At 40.4% G+C, this 24,475-nt stretch overlaps 1 protein-coding gene across 4 annotated transcripts in view; it reads left to right on the top strand.

Moving 5' to 3' along the window:
* Window positions 1–24,475, top strand: part of eya3 (EYA transcriptional coactivator and phosphatase 3) — a 39,422-nt gene that overhangs the window by 12,292 nt on the left and 2,655 nt on the right. Inside the window, exons 3-18 of one of the 4 annotated variants that reach the window (XM_055656571.1) lie at window positions 324–373; window positions 3,712–3,827; window positions 5,049–5,126; window positions 6,830–6,896; window positions 8,141–8,277; window positions 12,812–12,934; window positions 13,811–13,890; window positions 13,994–14,174; window positions 15,439–15,584; window positions 17,429–17,512; window positions 20,116–20,205; window positions 20,871–20,929; window positions 21,426–21,586; window positions 21,692–21,806; window positions 23,866–23,984; window positions 24,181–24,281. In XM_055656571.1, coding sequence (XP_055512546.1) covers window positions 324–373; window positions 3,712–3,827; window positions 5,049–5,126; window positions 6,830–6,896; window positions 8,141–8,277; window positions 12,812–12,934; window positions 13,811–13,890; window positions 13,994–14,174; window positions 15,439–15,584; window positions 17,429–17,512; window positions 20,116–20,205; window positions 20,871–20,929; window positions 21,426–21,586; window positions 21,692–21,806; window positions 23,866–23,984; window positions 24,181–24,281 — 1,707 coding nt within the window. Of the gene's footprint in view, window positions 1–323; window positions 374–3,711; window positions 3,828–5,048; window positions 5,127–6,829; window positions 6,897–8,140; window positions 8,278–12,811; window positions 12,935–13,810; window positions 13,891–13,993; window positions 14,175–15,438; window positions 15,585–17,428; window positions 17,513–20,115; window positions 20,206–20,870; window positions 20,930–21,425; window positions 21,587–21,691; window positions 21,807–23,862; window positions 23,985–24,180; window positions 24,282–24,475 lie in introns of those variants that run through there. The other 3 variants (XM_055656570.1, XM_055656573.1, XM_055656572.1) reach the window with 3 other exon arrangements.

Here is a 24,475-nt window from a genome sequence, read left to right as displayed (position 1 = left end):
TACCATAGGGAATGGTTGTGGATACATTTAAGGAGAAGCACAAGGCAGAAAATAGTAATCATGTTGACGGTGGTGTCAACAAAGACGCAAGAGAGGATGCACTGGTGTAGCACCGGCTGAACCTTCTGTAATACTTGTCCTTTTTAATTCTAATATATATCACACAATGACAGCTTTGTGTATGCTTTCTGTACTTTCAATAACTTTTGTTTAATGTGATGGGGGGAATATAACCCGTGCCTTACAATGCATGTATATCTTAAATACCCCTATTTTAAAAACTGTTAAACCCTGTCATTGTATGATAAACTTTATTTTTGCAGGTGAAAAAAATTCGCCATGATGTGGATAACTCAGATGAGCAAAGTTTAAGGTGTGTAAATTAGTTCATACATGTGTTTTGTTTTGGTTTTTTTGCAGTACTGCAGGGCATGTGATCTAGCTGGCAAGCTTGCCTTCGCCCATTTATTTAATTAGTCTTTGAACACTCTGCCAATATTTTGCAAATATTTTGTGAATCGTCAAGGTCGGGTTGTTTTTTTTGTCTATGTGGAAGTCCCTGGTTTAAAGTAACCCAGTTTGATGCTTGTATTCTCTCAGATTTGCCTCAAATGGCTAGTCTCGGGTTCCTCTCCAGATAGTCTCAGTGAGCAAATAATATTAGTGTTATATTAGTGCAAGCTAAAAATTCCAAAGAGTATATATTACATTATGTAATTGAGTATTATTGCATAAGTGTCATTAGAAGCGATTGTTTGCAATTTCAATGACATGGGGTGGTTAAAGTAACAACTGTGCTCTTAAGAGACAATGGTATCTGTTAAGGTGGAGATGTTATTGGGAACAGGTTTTATTTTGTTCCTCTTACTGTTTGTCTGCGTGACAATTTCAAAATATAACATCAAAGTGGCTCTCTCATTCCCAATCAAAATTACATGAACCAATTTGGCCCATGTAATGCAAATAGTGTTCCTTAATTCCTCGCTTGTGTTTCATCCAAATTGTGTTATTGAAACATGATAGAGCAAAACATCTTGTAGATAAGATGGGATGAAGCCTTTCTGATTACCATGTCAATGCGGATCATCAGTTACCCATCGAGATTTATTTAATTTCTGTTGCCAGCCCTATCGTGCAATTCAGATCTTTGTCCAAATGCTTCTTCAGTGTTGTGTGAGCAATGTTTGCAGATTGCTGCCAACCTGATCGTGAAAAAATATCTTCCTTGGATCCTCTCTGAATATCCTGCTTGTCATCTTAAACGTATACCCTCTGGTCTTAGGTAGGTTGCCATAGGAAATAGTAAACCCTACCTATGCTGCTCATAATCTTGTATGCCTCTCTCAGGAACTCCTCAATCTTCTCTGCTCCAAAGAAAAACCCCAGCCTCTCTGCCTCTTCTCATAACTGAACGATTCATCCTTGGCAACATTATGGTGACTCTTCCCTGCACCCTCCCCACATTATTCCTATAGTGCGCATACAATTTCACCTTGGTCCTAACTAATTTTTAGTAAAGTTGTATCAAGTCCTTGCATTATATTTAATGTTCTGCCTAATGAGGGCAAGCATCATTTATGTGTTCTTCACCATGTTCATTGTACTGCCACCTTCTGGAATCTTTAGACTTGTACACCAAGATCTCTTTCATTGCTCAATACTGCCTCGGACCCCACCATTTATAGTAGATGCCCTCCCCATATCAGATTCATCCACTGCACCTCCTTGAAACCCCCCTCCCCCCTCCACTATCAAAAATGCATTGCTTCACCGTCTCTTGCCTACCTTTTTTGAGTAAGTCTGCGAAGAGCTTATTGGGCTTCTGAAATTACATTTAGGTTCTGTGCACTGATATGTTGTATTGGCTGCAATTGGCGCAAATTTCCAAATAATTTTTTTAATGTTAATGTAAGCATTTTGCACAATAATTGAAAAAAAAAAATCATAATCATACTTTATTAGCCAGGTATGTTTTGCAACAAACAAGGAATTTGATTTGCCATTCGGTCATATCATTAAAAAGCTACAAAACACACAAAATACTTGCTTTGGACAGACTCAATGGAGGGGAGCGAGGAACCGGTGATGCGTTGGGCAATTTTCACCACCCTCTGCATTGCTTTCCGGTCGGAGACAGAGCAGTTGCCATACCATACTGTGATACAGTTGGTAAGGATGCTCTCGATGGTGCAGCGGTAGAAGTTCACCAGGATCTGAGGAGACAGATGGACCTTCTTCAGTCTCCTCAGGAAGAAGAGACGCTGGTGAGCCTTCTTGACCAGAGTTGAGGTATTGTGGGTCCAAGAGAGGTCATCGGAGATGTTGCCCCCAGGAACCTGACGCTGGAAACACGTTCCACCTCCGTCCCGTTGATGTGGATGGGGGTGTGTGTGCTGCCCCTAGACTTCCTGAAGTCTACAATGAGCTCCTTGGTCTTCTTGGAGTTAAGGGCCAGGTTGTTGTCAGCGCACCATGCTGCTAGGAGCTGGACCTCCTCCCTATAGGCCGACTCATCGTTGTTGCTGATGAGGCCAATCACCGTTGTATCATCTGCATACTTGATGATTACTCACTCCACATTCCTCACTGTGATGGAAGGTGAAAAAAAGTTCAATCTCTTCCCTTCTTTGTTCTCCCGTGGTCGGGGGGCCTTGAGCCTTTCGTTGCCGGGACGATCTTACTCCATTGTTGGCAAAATCAGAAAACCTGGTCATTGTCAGTAGGTCAGACCGCATCTGTGAAGAGTGTAAGTTTGCATTTCAGGTCATTAACCTCCTGATATATGCAATATATCCAGGGTACTGATTGTGGATGATCAGCCATGATCACATTGAATGGCTGTGCTGGCTTGTAGGGCCGAATGGCCTACTCTGGCACCTATTGTCTATTGATTTCCAGGATCTAATGTTTGTAGCTTTTTGATTACTTGGCAGTTAAATTATATTGTTACTGAATTGTTCAATAGTGGGGAAGGAGATCAGCTAGAATAATCACAGTTATTTCTTGTTGTGGAGGTGGTTCTTCAGGCAGGCAGGCAGGCAGGCAAGTTTATTTGTATAGCACCATTCGTGCAAACAGCAATCAAGGTGCTTTACAGGAAAGAAAAAAAAAAGTCAATAATTAAAAATTGCAAAATAAGCAATACGACAAATATATGGATAATAAAACAACGTCAATGAAACAATAAAACGATTTAAAAAAGTACATAAAAGGGTTAAAATTAGACGGTTAAGATTACCTGCATGTCGGGTTATGGACAAGCTATAGTGAACAACAGTGTTTTTAGGCCTGATTTAAATGCGCTTACAGTCTGTGCACACCTCAGGTGTTCAGGGAGCTTGTTCCACAGGTGTGGAGCATAAAAACCGAATGCTGCTTCAGCCTTTTTAGTTCTGACCCTGGGAACACAGAATAAACCTATCCCTGAAGACCTGAGGAGTCTAGGCGCCTCATATTACAACAAGTAGGTCAGAGATGTATTTTGGACCTAGACCATTCAGTGCCTTGTAGGTCAGTAACAGAATTTTAAAATCTATCCTCTTACACACAGGGAGCCAGTGCAAAGATTTAAGGACAGGTGTAATGTGGTCCATTTTCTTGGTGTTGGTCAAGACTCTGGCAGCGGCATTTTCAATTATACCTTACTTAAAATCAAAGTTTTAAAGAATAATAAATGTAAGTTCCCAAGAATAACTTTTTTCTTTTCTTCAGATCCAGGGAACTACAGAACTTTATCAGACTGCAGAGTGAACCTGACAGAATTGATGAGCAAAAGTTTGAGGATAGTAGTCAAGCTGTTAATTTAACTGTGCTGAATGAAGCAGAAGGTCAGTTGAATTGATGATCACTGAGTATTCAATGGCCTCTTGATTTATTATATTCTCCTGAAGACCGGTATCTCCTCGTACAGTTTAAATAGGGTTGCTAGAAATGGAGATTCTGATAGTTATCTTATTTTCTCTCTCAGACTGAATCTTTCTAAACAAGGACCACATGTGGTCTGAATTGTACAGTACAGAAATGGGCCCTTAGTAAGTCAGTTGCACTAATTCTGTTTGCTTGCATTAGGACTGTATCCTTGCCTCTAAGTGTCTGAGTAAATGCCACTTAAACTTAGTAATTGTATCTGATTCCTCCACCTCCTCTGGCAGCATATTCCAGATATCAAACTCACTCTATAAAGGCAAGGAGGCGATACGCTTTCTTCACTCCACTATCAACCTGGGTTGCCAGTTTCAAGGAACCGTGCACCTAGGGGTCTCTCTGTTCATCCATATTCCTTGGTGCCCTACCATTTATTAAATATTCTCTACCTTATTTGACTTTCCAAATGCAAATAGTTCAGTCACCACTATGGCTCAAACAATGAATAGTACTCTGGTTGCTCAGCACTTTAACTCCTCCTCCCCTTCCCATCCTGACCTTTCTGTCCTGGGCCTCTTCCATTGTCAGAGTGAGGCCCAGTGCAAATTGTAGGAACAGCACCTCATATTTCGCTTGGGTAGCTTACACCCCAGCGGTATGAACATTGACCTCTTACTTCAAATAGTCCTTGCTTTCCCTCCCTCCCCCTTCCCAGTTCTCCCACCAGTCTTACTGTCTCCGACTACATTCTATCTCTATCCCGCCCACTCCCCTGACATCAGTCTGAAGAGGGTCTCGACCCGAAACGCCACCCATTCCTTCTCTCCAGAGATGTTGCCTGCCCGCTGAGTTACTCCACCATTTTGTGCCTGCCTCTAGTTTCATCTTCTATTGACTTGTGGATCCACTTTTCCCTTAATCTCCTAGTTCTCTTCAATACATTTTCTGTATAGCATTATTACCCCCCAAGCTATTTCTTATCTATCTCTTCCTGCCTAATAGATTTAAACTTCTTGCATTTATATTAAATTGTTTCCCTTTGTCTACTTCAGAGGAATAATCCTTTGCTGTTTTGCCACCTAATATGAAGTATTTCTTGAGAATTGTGACTATGTCAAAATGGAAAAAAAAAAAGAATTCCTTTGAACCCAAATTGGTTGTAATAATATTTGTTCTTTATGTAGTTAAAAGTGAAGCGACTCGGAGCAGTGAATCTGAGACTGCGACAGGGAACAGATCCATTGATACATTTCCTGGCTCGGGTAAGACCTTTGTAGTTTTATTGTGCAAAGATGTGCTGTTTACACAAGTTAAGACTCCGATTGTAGGTTGGTTGAAGATGAGAGAAATGAGGGGCATAGGTTAGACCCATCACTTGGGTTGGGGAGTCTGAAACTAGAGGACATAGGTTTAAGGTGAGAGGGGAAAGATTACAAAGGGTCCTGAGAGGCAGCTCTTTCCACACAGAGGATGTTGCAGATGTGGAATGAGTTGCCAGAGGAGGTGGGTACAATAACAACATTTAAAAGATGCTTGGACAGCCGCATGGATAGGAATGGTTCAGAGGGGGTATGGGCCCATGTGCAAGCGAGTGGGAATAGCTATTAGGCAACTTGATTGACCTGGATGAGTCAGGCCGTGCTAAATATCTCTTTGACTCTAAATGCTTTCAGTCAAGTGTGTCGCGTTGAAATCTAGGCTAAATACTTCCAAAGTCCTTTCTTTTATGAGTGTGTTTTCTCTTATTCTTCCTGGGGGTCCTATCCCTAAAGATAGCGTGTCCTGCAGAAGGGATTTGTTGGGTGGCTAAGGGTCACTTCATGGTCAGTGCACAGAAATTTGCAGGGCAATGTTTTGGGAGAATAAGACGCGAGTGAGTAAAAGATGAGGGATCTGTATCTGAAAGGTGTGTTTTAGATTGGGGGGGGGGGGGGGGGGGGGGGGGGGGGGGGGGAAACACTAAGAACTATTGAAGCAGAGGCATGGATATTTCAGCTTAAAAACAACACATTTTCAAATGGAAAATGTGAAGGACAAAGTTAAATTTCTACAAGGCATTGCATCTCTTAACTCTCCATTTGTCGGAATGGTAGTGTGATTCCCTTGATTGATACCTGCAGAAGAGTATGATATCTGGTGAATTAAATGTACATAAATCGATCAGGAAATAGTGAGTGGAATGGCCCTTTTCCATGCTGGATGACTCCAGGACATAAGCAATCCGACCCCTGGCTCCAACCACAAACCTACTCGTGTTTCTTGACCTCTCGTGTTCTAGATCCCCACCCTGGCTGTAGTCACACATTGTGTTTGCACTCTGGACACCCGCTCCCAGGCTCATTCTGGACATTGAGTGATGCAGATGCTGGACTAGAAGGATTTCTAAACAGTTAATGGAGTTTTTTTTACTGTGGTTGGGGTGGCGGGGAGCTTACAAATTGGAACTTTTGCCACAGAACTGCGGAAATTAAGGGGGTAATTGATTTTCTATTGTCAGTAAGCAATCTTCAGATGTTTCTATTTTGCGGGAGAACCTGCAAACTCCACACAGACAGCATCCGAGGTCAGTGTTGAACTTGGGTCTCTTGTGCTGTGAGGCAGCAGTTGTACCAGCTGTGCCACTACACTATTGACACGTGGCAAAGGTTTCCTCCTTGCTTTGCTTCGTGCTAAAAGCTGTCACGTGGTTCTGGCTGTGGGATTTTGCTAATGAGTTGACTGAAGCCTCTTTGCATTTTGCTGGGCACCTTCCAGGTGTGAATTGGCCTTTCACAGGTTTGTGCAGGCAAGAAGTGGGCTGGAACCAAGAATGACTCGATCACAAAACATTTACTCAGTGCTGGTGGTTTTGATTTGCAAAAACACAGATTTTATACATCTACCTTTGACATAGCAATATAGTAATGAGGTTCCATATCTTTAGCATCTACTCCACATAATTGAAATACATATCTTCTTTTTGCAGTTATAACCTGCACGGGTTATAATCCACGAGTGCCAAATCAAGACAATGCCCTATTATTTCCTACAAAGTAAGTTTCAGTTTAAGTATGCAATGTTGGCCTGAAATTGCTAAGGTTTTCTCAGTTTTGGTTATTCAATAATTTTAAACCATGACCACATAAACATATGTAATATTTTCTAGAAAAAATGAAAGACCCAACTGACTTAAAAGATCAAACCATCCTCTCTCTCTTCTGTATCCCTCAATTTCTCACCTCTAGTTGTCTCTTAAATCTTAAATGTTTCTGTGTTAATGCATGCCATGCGATTATTGCTCTTTACTTTTCATTCTTTCTAACCCTGGTGGATGAGTGAGCAAAAAAAATTGTTAAAAGTTGAAAATTCCTAGTGCTGTCATTACAACAATTATATTTATAATAGATTTCTAAAATAATTATGTTAATTGTTTTTTTGTTTGGTTTTACCTCCTATATACTACTCCCTTTGCTTTATCCTCTTGTATTTTCTGTATGAGCTGTCCTAACAACTAGATCATAATGTTTCTGAAAGTTTGTGAATTGTGTGGTTGATCTACGAAATGCACCTAGTCGCCTGCAGATGTTACTGCTACAACATCTTGCTGACTGTGTGGACTTTACCACCAATGTATACATGACATGGGAACACAACTTACTGCAGTAGTAAACCATCCTGACTTGTAAATATATTGCTGTTCCTTGTATGGTCAATGACCAGGAACTTCCTGTCCAACATTCATGCGAGAATCATCTTCTTCAAAGTTCTCCAATGGTTCAAAATGGTGGCTGACCTTGCCAATAAATGCTCGCCTTACCAGCGAAGTCTGCATTCTGAAAAACGAATACATTTTTTTTCAAATTCCATCTAAATGGGATTGTGTAGATAGTGTGTTGTCATTTAACACCTTTGGAGTTTATTTGAGGTTGCACCCTAAAGGGAGGACTTTAGTACTAAATATTTGTGGACATTTCTTTTGCAATAGCATTTAGTATTTTGCCAGACATGTATGATGTGTTAACATTCCATTTCGGCACCACAAAGTATACTTTTTCATCATTGACAAGAAATAAATTCTTAGTTCAATTTCTTGTTTTTTTTAAAAGAAGAGAATTAATGATGATCTAGTACTTTGTACTATTTATCCTGCAATCATTGTTGATTATTGACTTGTCAAGGTACTGACACATTTGCGAATTTTAAGTAAGAACAGTTTTTAACTCTTTAAAATTTACTTCAGACTTGTAAGCAATGATTTAAAGGCACTTCAGAACTCGTCAATCTTTAATCTTTTTAGGCCATATCCGCACCTTTTCTCTCCACCAATAGTGCAAGCTTCTTACATAGGAGAGGCACGATACTCAGCAATGCAGCAGTCAGCATCTTACACTGCATATCCTCAACCAAGTCAGCCTTACGGACTACCTCCATTTGGTAAGGGGACCTTCCATCCCTTTTCATGTACATAAAATGTATCAAATTATTTTCTAAGATGCTTTATTCATTTGCTGTCTAGTTATTCTAATTTTGGCTTGAGTTGAAATTAAACGGTTAAAAACCTTTCCAAAGCTCTAGATCTAGAAGGCTGCTTATATAAAGTTTACACATTGTTTTTGTACTACAGCACATATCTCACATAGCACGTTGTGAAATTGCACACCTCCAGATTCAGGGACAGTTTCTTCCCAGCTGTTATCAGGCAATTGAAAGATCCTACCACAACTAGAGAGCAGTTCTGAACTACTAACTACCTCATTGGAGACCCTTGGACTACCTTTGATCGGACTTTACTGCTTTATCTTGCATTAAATGTTATTCCCTTATCATGTATCTGTACACTGAATGGCTCGATTATAATCATGTATTGTCTTTCCGCTGAATGGTTAGCACGCAACAAAAGCTTTTCACTGTACCTCGGTACACGTGACAATAAACTGAACTGAAACTAACTATCAGCAGTGATAGAATCTATTTAAATTGTGCATAAAATCTTTTGAAGCATTGGGACAAGTGAACAAATAGTTTAAAGAAATGGGATCTTTGGCTTTCTAAGTATGGTTTTAAATTTCTAAATCTATAAAATACATTTTCTCGCTCTTGGAACATGAAGCTCAATTCCAGGCACCACAACACAACTCAACATCACTTCGTTCATGCAATAACCTCGTCCCTTGATCCTCTGAATATCTTTATCAATTCATAAATTTCTAAAAATCCACGAATCTCTGACCAATACACTCAACGACTGAAAAAATTAATTCATAAATATCTAAAAAATCCATCAAAGTCTGACTCAGCAACTGAGTTTCCACAGTTCTTTTGGTAACACGTTTCAAAGATTTTATATTGTCTGGGTGAAAATGTTTTTCAATTTGTTGCGATTTGAAACATGATCTGAACGTCCAACATTGGCCCAGGTTGAAGGGATTAGGTTGCTGAAAAAAAGCCCTTTGTTATGTGAAAATCTGTATTGAGAGAGGTATAGTTCAACTCTTAATTTTTATGTGGAAAGCAGTTGCTGTGGATGGTAAGAAAAGCCGGCAGCAAATCACTCTCCACCGGGTCCCCACCAATTGGCAAAAGAACCTAAAGCTCTATGAGCACTACTTAACTAATTAGGTTATGGTTTGGAATTGAATAAATGCGAATGAATACTTGATAAAAAACTGGAGGCTAAATTGAGAATTGGGACACTAGTCGCTACCTGCCATTCTGAAAAGGACCCGTTAATTCCTACTCTTTGCTTCCTGTCTACCAACCATGTCAATACCCTGCCCTCCAATACAATGTGCTCTAATTTTGCACACTAATATCTTGTGTGGGACCTTGTCAAAGGCTTTTAAAAAATCCAGTTACACCATATCCACTGGCTCTCCCTTATCCTTTCTACTTGTTACATCCTCAGAACAATTCCAGAAGATTAGTCAAGCATGATTTTCCCTTCATAACTCCATGCTGACTTTGACCGATCCTGTCACTGCTTTCCAAATGCGATGCTGTAACATCTTTAACAATCGACTCGAGCATCTTCCCCACTATCGATGTAAGCCTAACTAGTGTATAATTCCCCGTTTTCTCTCTCCCTCCATTCTTAAAAAGTGGTGTTACATTTCTTAAAAAGTGGGGTTACCCTCTAGTCCACAGGAACTGATCCAGAGTCGAGAGAACATTGGAAAATGATCACCAATGCATCCACAATTTCTAGGGCCACCTACTTGAATACTCTGGGATGCAGGCCGTCGGGCCCTGGGGATTTATCTGTCTTCAGTCCCAACAGTTTACCTAACACCATTTCCTGACTAATGTGGATTCCATTCAGTTACTCCCTCCCACTAGGTCCTCGGTCCCCTAGTATTTCTGGGAGATTGTTTGTGTCTTCCTTAGTGAAGACAGAACCAAAGTACTCGTTTGACTGTTCTGCTATTTCTTTGTGTCCCATTATAAATGCAGCTGTCTCTGATTGTAAGGGACCTACATTTGTCTTCAATAATCTTTTCCTTTTTACATATCTAAAGAAGCTTTTAGGGTCAGTATATTCCACAAGCTTTCTTTCATGCTCTTTTTCCTCCTCTTAATTAACCCCTTTGTCCTCTGTTGAGTTCTAAATTTCTCCCAGTCCTCTGGTTTCCTCTGCCCAAGTTATCTGTCTTTTCCTTGGATTTAACACTATCCTTGATTTCCCTCATTAGCCGCGGTTGAGCCGCCTTCCCCGTTATATTTTTTCGCCAGACAGGGATGAACAATTTTTGGAGTTCATTCATGCCGTCTTTAAATGAATCTTTGCCATTGCATCTCCACCGTTAACCCTTGAAGTATAATTTGCCTGTCTATCCTAGCCAGCATGTAGATTAATCTTCAGTAGATGAGCCTTCTGTGATTATTATCCCATGATTTTAAATCAGCTTTGTTATGGTCAATAATGTTCATCAGCAGATGATTATTTGGATATGACAAATAAAAACCCTGAGTTCATTCAGCTAGATCACTGCTTTCTTGATGAAACTTCTGCAAGTTAGAGGCAGACATGTAAAACTGAAAATAAATCTCCCTCCAAGTCAGTTTACACTAGAGGAGGCTGTTGCTGCACTAATCTGTATCTAACCAGCAATATACATGATACTCACAACTAATTAACCTGGATTCCACTACAGAATTTGGCTGAAAGCAAACAATCCACGCACTACATGTATTCAACTCAAGGTTCAGAGCACAACATAGACCCAAATATTAATTCTGGCCATGTTACGACTTTATTTAGAATTGTGCACATTTTCATTAATTCTTCCTGTCTGTTGTATCTGTGATCTACCTGAACGGATGCAGACATGAGAAATATCTTTTCAATGAGGAACAAAGTTGTTTCGAGTCACTAGAATTCGGCTGACTGTTTGTTGGGGCGAGAAAGTGTGCATCCTTTGGGTCTGGACTGGGTTTAGATAGTTTTGTTCAAGTTTCCAGCATCTGCAGTCTCTTGTGTCTCCATCTTAGATTGAAATACTAGTATACTAATTGGCCTGTTATCCAATTCATCTTTTATTTTCATTTTCTCTTCATGGTACTTTTCTGTTGATGAGATAAACATTGCACATTGGGCTCTGTTAAAACTTGGGCATTGGCATGATTGGTGCTGGTTTTGGATTATTATTATTATTGTCACATGTACCGAGATTCAGTGAAAAACGTTGTTTTGCCCACTATCCAGGCAGATACCATACATGAATAAAGTCATACCATACATAGGTACAACAGGTAGCTCAGACAGAGAACAGAAACGGAGTGAAGAATATAGTTACAGAGAAAGTATTGGTTTAAAAAAAGTGCAAGGGCATCAAGGTAGACTGGGAGAACAGGAATACCTCCTTAATTTAAAGTCTGATAACAGCAGGAGAGGGGAGAAGAGAGAAAGTCCTTGGTTTCTGTCGGTTGCTTGCCTGAGGCAGTATGAAGTGTTGGTGGAGTGGATGGGGGAGGTGGGAGGCTGGTTTGTGTGATGGACTGAGCTGCTTTTACAACCCTGTACGATTTCTTGTGGCCTTGGGCATAGCAAATGTCATACCAAGCTATGATGCATCCCGATATGCTCTCTGCCGTGCATCTGTAGAAATTGTTCAGGGTCATTGAGAATATGCTGATTTCCATCATCATCTGAGCAAGTAAAAGCATTGGTGTGCTTTCTTGGCTGTGGCGACAATGTGGTTGAGCCAGGTTAAATTGTTGGTGATATTTACACTAAGGAACGTAAGGCTCCCAACCATCTTCACTTGAACACCACCTTGCTTCCTGAAATCGATGACTTGTTCCTTTGTTTTGACATTAAGGAACTTGACATCATACTACTGAGCTGTTTATCACGTATTACGTCTCGTCATTGTTCGAGATCCGGCCTGCTGCTGTGGTGTCATCCAAAAACTGTAAATTAAGTTACTACAGAATTTGCCACACTTGAGTGTTTAGGGCAAGGGTTCACCGCCTTTTTTGTCCCGTTTACCCCTTGCAACTTTAATAGCACATAACATAGAAACATAGGAAATAGGTGCAGGAAGAAGGCATTCGGCCCTTCAAGCCAGCACCGCCATTCATTGTGATCATGGCTGATCACAATGTTATTTCACTTATTTATGAACAACTAATGATGAACAGATCCAAACAATTTACCCTAGGTTGGGAACCCTTGGTTTAGGGATTATAATAAAGAGCAAGGCCATAGCTAGATGCAGCTGCTGCTGACTGGTTTCTGTTTTAAATGGGGTCACATTATTGCAATTTCTGATAGGATAGAAATAGTATGCAATTGTGAAGACTGATATCTGAAATGGTTCCGGTTGCTTTAGAACCCATAATGTTGATTATACCTTTGATTTGACATTTGTACTGACCAATCTGCGATTTAATATTTTATTATTTTTGGTAACCTTGTGAAATGTAAAAAGTGTGTAACACATATTTGGATTCATCGTTTTAATCTCAGATGCATTGTGGCCTGGTGTGAAAACTGAAGATGGCACACACAGTCACCCTGGATACCTCAGTTACAGTACGGGATTTAGCTCGGACCAAACCAGTCCAGCTTATTATACATATCCTGTTCAAGGTAAATGTCTCTCCGTACCTCTCCACTGTAATGAGCGTTTGGTGTGGGTGTCTGCATGCAGGTGCTTCAATGGCATTAAACTTGGACTACCATACTTCTTGGTGGCATGAACATTGAATTCTCACAATTCTGTTGACCCTTGCTGTCTCCTCCCCTTCCTACCTCTCCCTCAGTCCTCGGGCTCCTCCTCCTCCATTTTCCTTTCTTCCCCCCGCCTCTCCCCACCCCCTATCAGTCTGAAGAAGGGTTCCGGCTGTTGCCTATCTCCTTCGCTCCATAGATGCTGCTGCACTCGCTGAGTTTCTCCAGCACTTTTGTCTACTTTCAATTTTCCAGCATCTGCAGTTCCTTCTTAAACAGTAAAACTTAATCCAGCACCCTCGGATTTTGACGGTGCTAAATTGTTGGATTTCCAGGCTCCTCTTATGTTACTAATGTCTCAACACTCTGCGAATTCACCTTTTTGGTTTCGGGATGTTACGCAGTGTGATAAATATTCCCGTCAACCAGGTAAGTTGAAAGGGAATGACAAGAAACTGCAGATGCAGATTTATGCCAAAGACAGACACAAATTGCCCGAGTACCTAAGCAGTTCAGACAGCATCCCTTTAAGTCCGACCCAAAACGTTGCATATCCATGTTCTCTAGGGATGCTGCCTGGCCCGTTGAGTTACTCCAGCACTCTTAAGTCCTATCTTAAGTTGAAAGGGGGGTTGGGAAGCAATGCTCCACTGAATGGAATGGGTGCACAGCAAGCATCACTTGGTGAGACATCAGCCGAACCATCCCAATCTCTCAATAATGGATAGTGGATTATCAGAGTATGACTGTACTGTTTATAATTTTGAAATTGCTGTCATTTTTATTTGTTGACAGGTGCAGGATTCCCAAGAACTGGTATTTATTCTGGTGGAGCTGTTGTTGCCAATGTTGCAGCTCCTAGCAGTTCAAATCAGGTATATGATTTTTGTTTCTGTTTTTAGGTTCGTCATTTTAACTTTTGAAATCACTTTTTTTTTTTTAAACTTAAATTATCCTTTTTCATTTTCATTTACACAGGAGTATCATTCCTACACATCACTTGGACAAAGCCAATATGTGCCATATTTTCCCAGTTCAAGTTATGCATCGACGGGGTCTTCAAACTCTCCGCCTGCCAGCAGCACCACTGCTGTCACCTACCAACTGCAAAAATCAGAAGCTGAAGTGTCCAGTTCCAAGGATCAGGGTTTTCAATCAGGTAATGTTGCAATGTGGTTCCTTTCAAAACCAGGCTGTGGTGTTGTACAACGTTATTGCTTTACGTTTAATATGCCAATCACATACAGTTTTGAGCAAGGATTTAGATTCTTAGTCTCATGAAGGGGCTTGACCCGAAACGTCACCTATTCCTTCTCTCCAGAGATGCTGCTTGACCTGCTGAGTTACTCCCAACATTTTGTGTCTCTTCGATTTAAGCTCGTAATTTATCAAGAATTGGGGAGAGAGGTGTGATACTTGTTGCACTTTAGACTGATGACAAATTAATTGAATTAAGTGTTGAAATGAATTTCTAAGATTCACCAGCCAATGTCAATTTATACGGTAGATAAAAGTGCTGGAGAAATTCAGCGGGTGCAGCAGCATCTATGGAGCGAAGAAACGTTGCCTATTTCCTTCGCTCCATAGATGTTGCTGCACCCGCTGAGTTTCTCCAGCACTTTTGTCTACCTTCGATTTTCCAGCATCTGCAGTTCCTTCTTAAATGTAGATTTATAATCCTGTTTACTTCCCAATGTTGCAACTTCCATGGATTAAAATTTAAAAGTAGTTCCAGTCATCAAACCTGAGAGAAGAATTTCAATGGAAGGGACCATCAGAGCTTCTTCACAGATAAACCTTCATAACACAGTCTTTTGATTAATACATTTTTTATTGTTGAGGAAAAACAATAAGGTACATCCAAACTTCTTCCGACTCGTACACTATGATCTTCATCGAACTCCAGCTTTTCGCTTTAAAGGTTAGAAAACTCCTCGTGTCTCCGTTACACTCCGCATGGTCAAAAGGGTAAACCTTCCCCGTGCTGGTCCGAAACTAAACTAAAAACTAAGCTTCTGCGCAAGAAACGTAGCTCCAAACAAGCCCTAAAATACGTCGTAAATCCCACCCACAGTATAACGAGCAGTCTAAAATTTAAAGACACCTGCCATAGTCAATGGCAAACAAAACAAGCCAAATGGCCACCACAATAAGTCCACTGCGAATGAAATATTGTTGAAAGTGCTGTATTCAAAATGTAAAAACTCTGTATGGCTGCACAAAAATGGAAAACCAATCCAGCTATTCGTAACACATGTTCAGTTTTAAACAGAACTTAGAAAAAGCAGAAGAGCTTTGCAAGGCAGCAACTGAGATTTTATAACCGCATGAAATGTAAAATTGTAGCACTTTGAAGAAATTGCTTATATTAAAATTACGTAGTAATTATCAGATATTGTGGCTTAATTTCTATTCTTGTTCAGGAGCTCCGGATGCAGATGCAGGCCAGACTCGGTCAACCGCAGGAGTGAAGGAGCTTAAGGAACAATCTCAGAAAAATCCAAGTGGAAAATCTAGGGGGAAAGGAAAGAAGAGTAGCTCATCACCTCCACCCGACAACGAACTGGAGGTATGCTCAGTTTTTTAACTAACGTTTATGGTGGAATGGGGCTGGGAGTTGGCCAATAGTGGCATATCAATAGATTTGAGAAATTGCTTTCTGATTCTGATTTTCAGTTTTTAAAAAAATACACATGTGAATATTATTAACTAAAATTGGTTATCTTACAGTGAATTGAGAAACCAGCAGGTTACTGTTGCAGCACTAGAATCAATGATCAGAAATGTTGCATGATAAAGCCCCTGTCCCACTGTACGAGGTAATTCACGAGTTCTCCCGGGTTTTCCCCTGATTCGAATTCGGAGAATGTCCTTCGGAGTTTGTGGATGTCTCGTAGTGGCTCGTAATGCTAATGGTAGGTATAAAAAGCAACAATTTTTTTCATCACGAGTATTTTTTTACTCGTTGACATTTTTTGCAGGGATGAAAATACGTCACGAGTTACTGGATGTCCCGAGTACCTAACGTTAGCATTACGAGCCGCTACGAGACATCCACATACTCCTACCGTCCCACTACGGACATTCTCCGAGTTCGAATCAAGGGAATACTCAGGAGAACTTGTGAATTACCTCGTACAGTGAGACAGGGGCTTAACTGAAGGCCTGAAACCATCTCCATGTTAATAGCATGAAAACAAGCTGCATTTGCTTTGTGTGACACATTGCCAGATAGAAGGCAGCTGCCATATTTGCTTGGAAAACACCAAGTTACCTTACCAACTACCATTTTCAAATGGTATTTGAGAAGTATTGTTAGATCTAAGAGGAACTTTTTTAGAGACCTAATTACCAGAACTGTGTCACAGCACAGCATGCAGGCTGCTTCACTATCAGCAGCTGGTGGACTTTGATTCAATTATACTTTATGGTTGTCTGTACCTAGGTACAGCGAAATTCTTAGAATCACTTTGACAGCTGGAAAGCCTCTCTCCCCCAGTTTGTAGCCTGTAAAAATGTGATTTGTCTATTGAATGTCAGTGACGTTTCTAAACATCTGGGTCACCTTATATTTAAAAAAAAAAAAATCTTTTCCTTTAATTTTACGATGCACATCCAAACTAAATATCAACTAAATTCATTAAAACTAGGTTAAATTGATGAAAGCAAAACTCCAAGGAAAGAGCAATTTAAGCAATTTAGAGTTACTCGGCATGTAATGGGCCCAATTTGTCCATGTCAACTGAGATGGCCCATCTACAGTAGTCCCAAAAATGTATTTTCTCATCCATGAATGAATGAATGAATGCATGAATGAATGAATGAACGAACGAACGTACGAAAACTTTATGAATGAATACTTTGTCACATGTGACAACAAGTCGAAGTGAACTTCTTTGCTTGCATACCCATGGTATTGCAATAGTCACCCCATGAAGGGCGCCGACTAGGTTACATAGTATCCCACGACAGGTTCTCCTTAGTTCCCGAAGTCACATCGGTAGGACATGAACAAGCATTTGTCGACTGGATTTGTCAGCTGGATATTTTTAAGGCAGAGATTGACAGATTTTTGATCAGTAAGGGTGTCAGGGTGAAGGCAGGGGAATGGGGTTGAGAGGGAAAGATAGATCGGCCATGATTGAACGGCAGAGTAGACTTGATGGGCCGAATGGCCTTATTCTGCTCCGAGAAATTGTGAACTTGATATGAAATTATTAGAGATGGAAGCATAGAAATAGGGTGACCAAAATCAGTGATAATGGAACTGCCATCTTCACTATGGGGGAACTGTTAAAGAGATATGCTATGTCAGATGTTTTACCGGATGCTTTAGAAGATTGGAGATGGCATCTTGTCCCAGATTCACATAGGAAAATAATATATAATGGTTTTTACATGTTCCTTTTGCAGCGTGTATTTGTTTGGGATTTGGATGAAACCATTATCATCTTTCATTCGCTACTGACTGGGTCATACGCACAAAAATTTGGAAAGGTAGGGAATTATTAAACAGAGTAATGTTAAGCTGGTTGAATAGTTAACTGCAGTGCACACAGCTAACATTAAAAAAAATGTGTCGTTAATTTTGAGAATGCATGTGTACTTTTAGATATGACTTTTTTGAAATAGTGAAATTTCTTTTAAGAGAAAAAATATTTCTTTAACCAAAATATAGATGCATTAACAGGAAATTATTAATGTTGGGCTTGTTTTAAAAATCCAGTCTAACTGCTAAATACCAGAAAAAGTCAAACAACTGCACTTACAGATCAGATTACATGATCCATATTAAATTGTGTTTATTTGTGACATTCTCCTTATTATGATCATTGCTAAAACGATCTGTTCATATATAAGCTTTAATAGATTTGTGTAAGTTTGCAATAGAAACAGAATCATAGTGAAATGAATGCCATTACATTTAAAATTCAATGTTAATACAAAGATGAACTGATGCTAGTGGTAAAGGGCCTGTCCCACTTGGGCCGTCATTTGCACGAAACAGGGTTAACGGAGAGTTAATGTTTCAGATCGATACTCTTTCAACAGAACCTTGAATCAAAAAACTACAGGTGCTGAAAATCTATTATAAAGCAAAGTGTCGAAAGCACTTAGACTTGGAACAAAAGTAGAAAGAGAAACAGTTAATGCTTCAGGTTGAGGACCCATCAGCAGAGGTGGGAAAGAAAACAGCTTAGTTTTAAGTTGTAGAGAGAATGGGATGTGTATGTGGGAGGGGGGGAGGGAGGAGGAGAGAGAGGAATGGGGAGGCCAGAGTTGCTGTGAGGATAAGTTGCAGGGATCTGGTTGATGGGTTAACAGGGGCAGTTAAAGAGATAAAATGAACAAAAGCGACGGAATGTGGGCTGTTGGGAGAATGAGAATGCAAAGGAACATGGCTGGGTGTCGGATGTGCCCAGCAGGCCATGTGCTAATGGAGAGGGAGAAACTGAACCAATATCAACATAGACTGAAGAAGGGTTTCTTCCCGAAACGTCGCCTATTTCCTTCGCTTCATAGATGCTGCTGCACCTGCTGAGTTTCTCCAGCATTTTTGTATACCTTCAACATAGACTGAGTTAGCTGAAGTTGTGAATTTCATTACTGAGTCCGGATGGCTGCAATGTACCTAGACAGAAGACAAGGTGCTATGTTTTGGATCTCAGTATTACAGTGCAGGAGGCATCAGATGGATGGGTCAGAGTGGAACAAAGAATTAAAGTGGCAGCAAAGGGGAGCTCCGGGTCACCTCTACAAACTGAAGAAATTACGAGAGAGATTCCCTTTGATCCCTCCATTTCTCACTTCCCCACCCACTCTGCAACAAGCTCTCTTGCCCAGTTCCGATGAAGGGTCTAAAATGTTAGTTCTGTTCCTCTACACATAAACTGCCAGATCTGCTGAGTATTTTATAGCATTGGTCATAGTCTCTCTGTTGATAGACACAAAAAGCTGGAGTAACTCAGCGGGACAGGCAGCATCTCTGGAGAGAAGGAATGGGTGACGTTTCATGTCGAGACCCATTGACTGGTTAGCACGCAACAAAAAAGCTTTTCACCATACCTCGGTACTCGTGACAATAAACAAAACTAAATGTTCTTATGACATTGGAGGTCATTGAACCCATCAAGTCAATTTCAGATTTTATTAACTACAAGACTAGTTAGTGCACCAGCTTGTTGGTTTGCTGCATATCCAGATGGTTGCTTAAAGGTAATTCCTTATCAGTTTAAATCAGGTTAAAATGTATCAACATGACAGAAACATGACCAACTGACAGCTTTCCTTTTATGTGCCTCAGGCATAGAACATAAATGGCACAACCTTTGTGAAATGTATCTGATGAAACTGTTGGAAAACAGAAAGAACATGATTTGCCATTGAAAAAGTAATCATCTTAAATGCTACTCTTGCATTTTTCCTTTCCCTCCTGAAACCATATCCTGTTTGTTGGGTTCAACTGTCCCAATCAGACATTGCCATTTTTCCCTGCATTAATCTAACTGTGGTGTTTGTAGTTTCATTCTGTTTGTAGTTTGTTTGGTTGTTTGCTTGCTTGTCATTTTGCACAAAGTCCGCGAGGATTGACACTTTTCATTTCACTGCACATCTCGTATGTGTATGTGACGAATAAACTTGACTTGTGTTGTATTCTGAGGTAGACAAAATTGCTGGAGAAACTCAGCGGGTGCGGCAGCATCTATGGAGCGAAGGAAATAGGCAACGTTTCGTCCCGAAACGTTGCCTATTTCCTTCGCTCCATAGATGCTGCCGCATCCCTCTGAGTTTCTCCAGCAATTTTGTCTACCTTCGATTTTCCAGCATCTGCAGTTCCTTCTTGAACATGTTATATTCTGATCTCTAGTGTTGTGGTCGAGCCTATTCCTGGCCTTGTCTGATACTGAATGAATCGATCGGCAGCAGTCACTGCAGAATGATTAATGACGAGAAATCCCGTTTTATTTTTCTGACACATTTCAATCACTCCATTGGCAGTCGAGAATTGTAGGAGCTAATATTTTTATACTAGGGTTTAAACCGTTGTTAAATAAAACTTGAGCCTGATTTATATCATTATATCAGTTGTTAATTTACAGGACCCGGCATCAGCTTTGACCTTAGGGTTGCAGATGGAAGAAATGATCTTTGATCTTGCTGACACTCACTTATTCTTCAATGACTTAGAGGTAATGATTATTGGATAGCTGCATAATATCATGTGCCAGAAATACTGACATTCAAGTCTCTTCATTTAAACTTTGCTGTTGGGTGTGTCATGCTGTTCTAATCTTTACTGGTGTTGGAATCAGTTAACTTTGGATGGATTCCAATTATATATTGGTACAAAACAAAAAAATGCAAATTATTTAAAAAAATTATTGTCATTTATTGTAGTTTTTTAAGTCTGCTTTTACACTAGTTTCCAGTGGCTGGAAGGCAAGGGGTAGTGCTTTAATCCTATGTACATAGAAACATAGAAAATAGGTGCAGGAGGAGGCCATTCGGCCCTTCGAGCCAGCACCGCCATTCATTGTGATCATGGCTGATCGTCCGTAATCAATAACCTGTGCCTGCCGTCTGCGCCATATCCCTTGAATCCACTAGCCCCTAGAGCTCTATCTAACTCTCTCTTAAATCCATCCAGTGATTTGTCCTCCACTGCCCTCTGTGGCAGGAATTCCACAAATGTATAATTGGGGGAAGTACTTAAAACAAAAGTCTGATTAGTGATCTCTGCAACACACATTTCCAAGTATGGTTAGAGGTAAATTGTACAATGGTTTTAGTAGAATGCCAAAATTTGACTTAAAAAAAATATATATCTTTGCCTTTTGTCCGGCTTATTTAACAGGAGTGTGATCAAGTTCACGTGGAGGATGTTGCAGCTGAGGACAATGGACAAGATTTAACGTAACAAACTATCATTTTTACTTTTCAGTTTAAAGTCTTTTGCGACACATTTGCAAAAATATATATTAAATAAATCATGGAATTCGGGTTTAATGCTTTTATTTTTGAATTGTGAACTGTTCATTTTTGAATTGTGAACAATTGCAGGATTAGTAGACTTGTCCCAAAACGGTGTTGAGTCTGAAGTTAAATGAAAACTTCATTTTCAGGGGGTGGGAGGATAGTGGGACATCTTCTTTTTTTTTCGTTTCTTTTTTTTTCTTCTCTTCTCACAGTTATGGGGTCTTTTCTTTTCTCTTTTTTGTATCTTCTTTTTCTTCATTCTTTCCTTTTAACTTTTTTTTTTCCATTTCATGTATCAATTTATAAAATGTTAAAAATGAAGCTGTACGGAAATTGTATAATTGTTATGCCGATTGCTTTATTCTTGTACAATTGCTTCTAATAAAATAAAACATTTTTTTTTTAAAGTGATGATTTTTGATTCTGTTTTCAGTAACTATGACTTTGCTACTGATGGGTTTCACGGATCAGTGCCTGGCTCCAGCCATTCCTCGGGAGGTATTGGCCAGGGAGGTGTTGACTGGATGAGAAAGCTGGCCTTTCGATATCGACAAGTAAAAAAAATTTACAACAACTACAGTACAAACGTTGGAGGTAAACAACATGCCACATTTGGGAATTATTTTGTGAGCTCTTGTTGACTGCACAGCCACCTGCACAGAAAGTAACAAAGAAATAAATGCTGCTCTTTGTTCACAGAGCTCCTTAACCCAGCCAAGAAGGATTCGTTACAACAATTAAGAGCGGATATAGAGGTATTGACGGACTCCTGGCTAGCAACTGCGTTGAAATCATTAATGCTAATTCAATCAAGGTAGCTGATCAATATGTACATTTAAAATGTTTTTTTGGATTTTGTTAAGATATCATTCTGCTGCCTTCTACATCTAGGTATTGAATTAGGTTTAAGTCATATCATCGTTCAGCACTGACACAGGTCCTTCAACCCGTTATGTCCTTGCATATCAACCCAGCTAAACCTTCACTTGTGTAGAAAGGAACTGCAGATGTTGGTTTATACCAAAGATAGACACAAAGTGCGGGAGTAATGTAGCGGGTCAGGCAACATCTCTGGAGAAAAGGGATAGGTGACGTTTCGGGTCGGGGCCTTCCTTCAGTCTCGGCCTTGAAACGTCACCCATTCCTTCTATCCAGAAATGCTGCCTGTCCCACTGAGTTGCTCCACAATTTTGTGTCTATCTTCTTCAGTCTGAAGAAGGGTCCCAACCCAAAATATCAACCCATCCATTTTCTCCAGAGATGCTGCCTGACCCTCTGAGTGACTCCGACACTTTGTGTAAACCTTCACTTGTCATATTTTTTATTATTCTCGCATTTCTATCAATGACCCCCGGAATCTACCTCTCACCAAAACACTAGAGGCCATTTACAGTGGCCAATTAACCTCGTCCACTGTGAGAGGAAACCCAGTGGAGGATCCAGAGCAAGTGGGGACACCCAAGCGATCACAGGGAGAACGTGCAAACTCTACATGGTGTCAGAAGTCAGGATTGAACCCAGGTTCCTGAAGTTGAGGCAGCAACTCTTCCAGCCATGCCGCCCTTATTCTTGCACAAATCTCATCAGACCATAATGCTTTATTGATGGTGAGCAACATGCTCAGAAATGTCTGCACATAGAAAATAGGTGCAGGAGCAGGCCATTCGGCCCTCCGAGCCTGCACCGCCATTCAATATGATCATGGCTGATCATCCAACTCCGTATCCTGTACCTGCCTTCTCTCCATACCCCCTGATCCCTTTAGCCACAAGGGCCACATCTAACTCCCTCTTAAATATAGCCAATGATCAGGCCTCAACTACCTTCTGCGGGAGAGAATTCCAGAGATTCACCACTCTCTGTGTGAAAAAAGTTTTCCTCATCTCGGTCCTAAAAGATTTCCCCCTTATCCTTAAACTGTGACCCCTTGTTCTGGACTTTCCCAACATCGGGAACAATCTTCCTGCATCAAGCCTGTCCAACCCCTTAAGAATTTTGTAAGTTTCTATAAGATCCCCCCTCAATCTTCTAAATTCTAGCGAGTACAAACCGAGTCTATCCAGTCTTTCTTCATATGAAAGTCCTGACATCCCAGGAATCAGTTTGGTGAACCTTCTCTGTACTCCCTCTATGGCAAGAATGTCTTTCCTCAGATTAGGAGACCAAAACTGTACGCAATACTCCAGGTGTGGTCTCACCAAGACCCTGTACAACTGCAGTAGAACCTCCCTGCTCCTATACTCAAATCCTTTTGCTATGAATGCTAACATACCATTCGCCTTCTTCACTGCCTGCTGCACCTGCATGCCTACTTTTAATGACTGGTGTACCATGACACCCAGGTCTCGTTGCATCTCCCCCTTTCCTAATCGGCCACCATTCAGATAACATCAGGTTAGAAGCCTGAAAGGCTAGGCATTTCCTGTTATGTGATATTGCAGATTATGTAATCTAAGCTGTTTGTTCCCCTAGAAACAAATACACTGAGTGACTTTCCTAAATCGCCACGACTGCTTTCCTGCTATTCTGTCTGTCTTGTTGCATGTTCGTTTTATAGAGAAAATATTTCATGCCCGCAGGAGTTCTTTCCTGCCGGAAATGTAGGAGATTTGCGCAGTTGTTATTAAAAGTGACAAAATATTAAAAGTGAAAATGATTCCTGGTCATGTTGATGTGAAAACATTTTCAGTCTGATTATCTGCTGTTTTGCTGAGAGTCTAATGTTGAATCCAATTGCTTTATTTTGACGAAATGAAGGTTTGACCACCTTGTATATAATATTAACTTATGTAGTTTCCCCTTTGATTAACAAGGGCAATGAATATTTAAAACATGAAAGACACCAGTTTAAGTCTTTCCTTTTATTTCAGAAGAAATTGCATTAATATCCTGGTCACCACAACCCAACTAGTTCCAGCGCTGGCTAAGGTGCTGCTGTATGGATTAGGTGAAACTTTCCCTATTGAAAACATTTATAGTGCCACAAAAATAGGTAAGGATTCTGTTTATTTTTCAGATATTTCCCACTGGATAATTGATCGTATTGCTGCTAACTAGAAAATGTTGAGACCTCACATTGGGGAGGTTACTTTGAGACACTATGTAAAGAGACATTGATGTGGTATCATTGTATAGAGGCAATATCATAGTCTAAGCAAACAAACACTCTCTCTTCACTGACTTTACAGGTAAAGAAAGCTGTTTTGAGCGCATTATGTCCAGGTTTGGAAAGAAGGTTACGTATGTCGTCATTGGAGATGGTCGGGATGAGGAGTATGCAGCTAAACAGGTGAGTGTGACTTGGGATGTTTCACAGTGAAAGTAATTGTGCTTCTGTGGCACAGATGAGGAGTATCATAAATAGCAATAGGAACACTGAAGCTCAACAAAACATTGCCTAAGTGTAGGAAGGAACTGCAGATGCAAGTTTACATTGAAGATAGACGCAAAATGCGGGAATAACTCAGCGGGTCGGGCAGCATC

The sequence above is a fragment of the Leucoraja erinacea genome, chromosome 26 (assembly GCF_028641065.1).
Source record: "Leucoraja erinacea ecotype New England chromosome 26, Leri_hhj_1, whole genome shotgun sequence".
Classification (NCBI taxonomy): Eukaryota; Metazoa; Chordata; class Chondrichthyes; order Rajiformes; family Rajidae; genus Leucoraja; species Leucoraja erinaceus.
Note: the sequence above shows the minus strand (reverse complement) of the source record. Positions and strands in the feature narration are given on the sequence as shown.